This window comes from Penaeus japonicus, unplaced genomic scaffold (genome assembly GCF_977035675.1).
Source record: "Penaeus japonicus unplaced genomic scaffold, GWHDUDI00000001_assembly GWHDUDI00000022, whole genome shotgun sequence".
NCBI lineage: Eukaryota > Metazoa > Arthropoda > Malacostraca > Decapoda > Penaeidae > Penaeus > Penaeus japonicus.
Window position 1 is genome coordinate 10024145 of NW_028234424.1, and position 2500 is coordinate 10026644.

The 2500-nt window shown below is 28.6% G+C and overlaps 2 protein-coding genes across 2 annotated transcripts in view; one reads left to right on the top strand and one right to left on the bottom strand.

Annotated features, from left to right (window-relative positions):
• Positions 1 to 2054, top strand: part of Rpi (Ribose-5-phosphate isomerase) — a 4134-nt gene extending 2080 nt beyond the window's left edge. Inside the window, exons 5-7 of the mRNA XM_043005559.2 lie at positions 517 to 658; positions 1024 to 1123; positions 1280 to 2054. Of these exons, the coding sequence (XP_042861493.1) occupies positions 517 to 658; positions 1024 to 1123; positions 1280 to 1368 (331 nt within the window). The 3' untranslated portion in view covers positions 1369 to 2054. The remainder of the gene's footprint in view (positions 1 to 516; positions 659 to 1023; positions 1124 to 1279) is intronic.
• The window catches only part of LOC122246777 (uncharacterized), a 7237-nt gene continuing 5210 nt past the window's right edge, over positions 474 to 2500 (bottom strand). Inside the window, exon 5 of the mRNA XM_086549458.1 lies at positions 474 to 2500. This exon is cut by the window's right edge and continues 1752 nt beyond it. The gene's annotated coding sequence lies outside the window, so the exon portion shown is untranslated.

Here is a 2500-nt window from a genome sequence, read left to right on the forward strand (position 1 = left end):
AAGCTGGCTGGTGCATATTTTATTTATTTATTTTCTTTTTCTTTTTTACTTTCTCTTTTTCTCTTTTCTTTTTCATTTTCTTTTTCTTTGCTTTTTCTTTTCTTTTCTTTTTCTTTTTTTTCTTTCTTTTTTCTCTTTTCTTTTCTTTTTCTCTTTTTCTTTTCCTTTTCTTTTCTTTTCTTTAAGGATGTTAAGATTTTCCAATTTTAAGTTTTTAATTGATTTAATTGAAAGTTGTAGGATGAGGTAGATGATAATATATGACTATATTTTAACTTTTATTAAGTAGTATTTAATTTCCATAATGCTTATTTATTAATTTATTTATTTTGAGCTTATTTCTTTTGTATATAATACTTCCTTCTGCTTCAGAGTAATATACCTGTATATTTGCCTTTTTACTGTTTTTTTATTTAATTTTTTTCAACATGTTTTCCACTTTTAACTTGGAAATACAAGTAACATTCTTTTCATGTATGACAAATACTTTTTTAATTTCCATGATTACATTTCAAGGAAAGATTCATCAGTGCTAGGAGAACAGTGGAGCAAAGGGGTCCCCATCGAAGTTGTCCCCATGGCGTATCGACCTGTGCAGTTGAAGATTGAGTCAACTTTGGGTGGAAAGGCTCTCCTACGGCAGGCAAAGTCCAAAGCTGTAAGTAGGAAACTCTTACAAGAGTTTTTTTTTTTTTTTTTTTTTCCTTCTTGCTCTCTGTCATTACAGAAACCCTTATGTATTTAATGTTTTTTGTTTACTGTTTCATATGGATACTCTATATGATTATATTTTGAGAGGAGCATTAGAAAATACAGTGAAATTTATATACAATATCTAGTGTTTTTTTTCCATAGTTTTATAGGTTGAAATTCTTGCACTGTTAAATTATTTTTGACATAATGAGAAATTGGATTATGTTACATAAAGAGCATATGAAATATTGGTACTAAAGTATACAAATATATTCCAATAAAATATGGATGCTAATCTTAATTGTGTGTTGTCCCACCTCTAACATCTAGGGTCCAGTGGTGACAGATAATGGTAACTTTATTCTGGACTGGGTGTTTGATGGGAAACAGACCTGGAGTGAAGTCAATCAGCAGATTATGATGATACCTGGTGAGTGTTCAGCCAAAGTATGCATATATTACTTATTAATCTATTTATTTTTTGTAATAATTACTTGAAATGCAATCATCCATTTTTACATTTATATACTCTTTTTTTATGATAGTTACAGTATATGACCTTAATATCTTTTTTCTTTCTTTATAGGGGTTGTAGAAACGGGTCTATTTGTGAACATGGCCAAAATCGCATACTTTGGAATGCAGGATGGTTCTGTTAAAGAGCGTGCTGTTTAAATGACTAAAGATGTTGGGTAATCTACAGAGGTGATGAAATTGCAAACATTCCATTTAACTTTGTTAATGAGGGTAGGGATTATTGAACATATACTGGATTGATTTAGATATTTATTTATTCATAATTTGTTCTAGTTTATTTAACTGTTAATACTAATACTTTTATTATTATTATTATTATTGTTTTTGTTGTTGCTGTTTTCATTATCTATGATAGTATTAATATTATTATTATTGATTATTTCAAGTTTTATGAAACTCAAACATGTTGATACTTGAATGTGAACATGAATATATTATGTCCTTGTGCTAGTAAGTGTGTACAAATGGAACCAAGGGGATCCATGACTTACTATAAAGAAATAGTCTTGGGTGTATTTCTGAAGAAAATGTGTCGCACATCATTGTTGATTCTAAATATGGAAAAGAGTTTATAGAAACTTTGTTGCATTACATATTAAAAGTTTTAAAAAATACAGATATATAATATGTATACATTTGTATAGAGAAGGAAATGTTTATTGTTGTGTATTTACCTTCATGAAGATAAGGAATCTGTCCTATAAAGCTCTGTAAAAAACATTAATCATTTATGACTTTAATTACTGCAATATATGTTAGTCTGAATATAAACTATTGTCTGAAATTTATTTTTTTGTACCTTGAAATAAAGTACACAATTTTGACTGTTTTTATTTGTGAACATTTTAATTGGAGAATATACATTTTTTTAAAGATTGTTCTGGAATGTCATATAAGCCATAGAAAGGAAATGGAAACTAGAAATAATGGTAATTTGGAGAAGAATTCTGTGGGTTTATGGCTAAGCCATGTAATTACAGTGAGAATACATGGAGCCATTAACCTGCTTATGAAAACTTTACCTCGTCTAAAATCGTTAATAATCTGTATGTAAATTAAGGGTATCAAATATTTAAGAAGTCTTGTTTTCTAATGCAAGTATTATAAGACAATGTTAATATGAAAAATAAAGAAAAAAAGTACAGATTAATTCACACACCAAAACGCATAAGAAGCGGATAATATTTACCAAGCTGCAGGGTCGCACTTGAAATTTCGAATGAACCGAAAAATAGCTGACCGTTTAACCGTTTTGTTTGCCCACGATGCG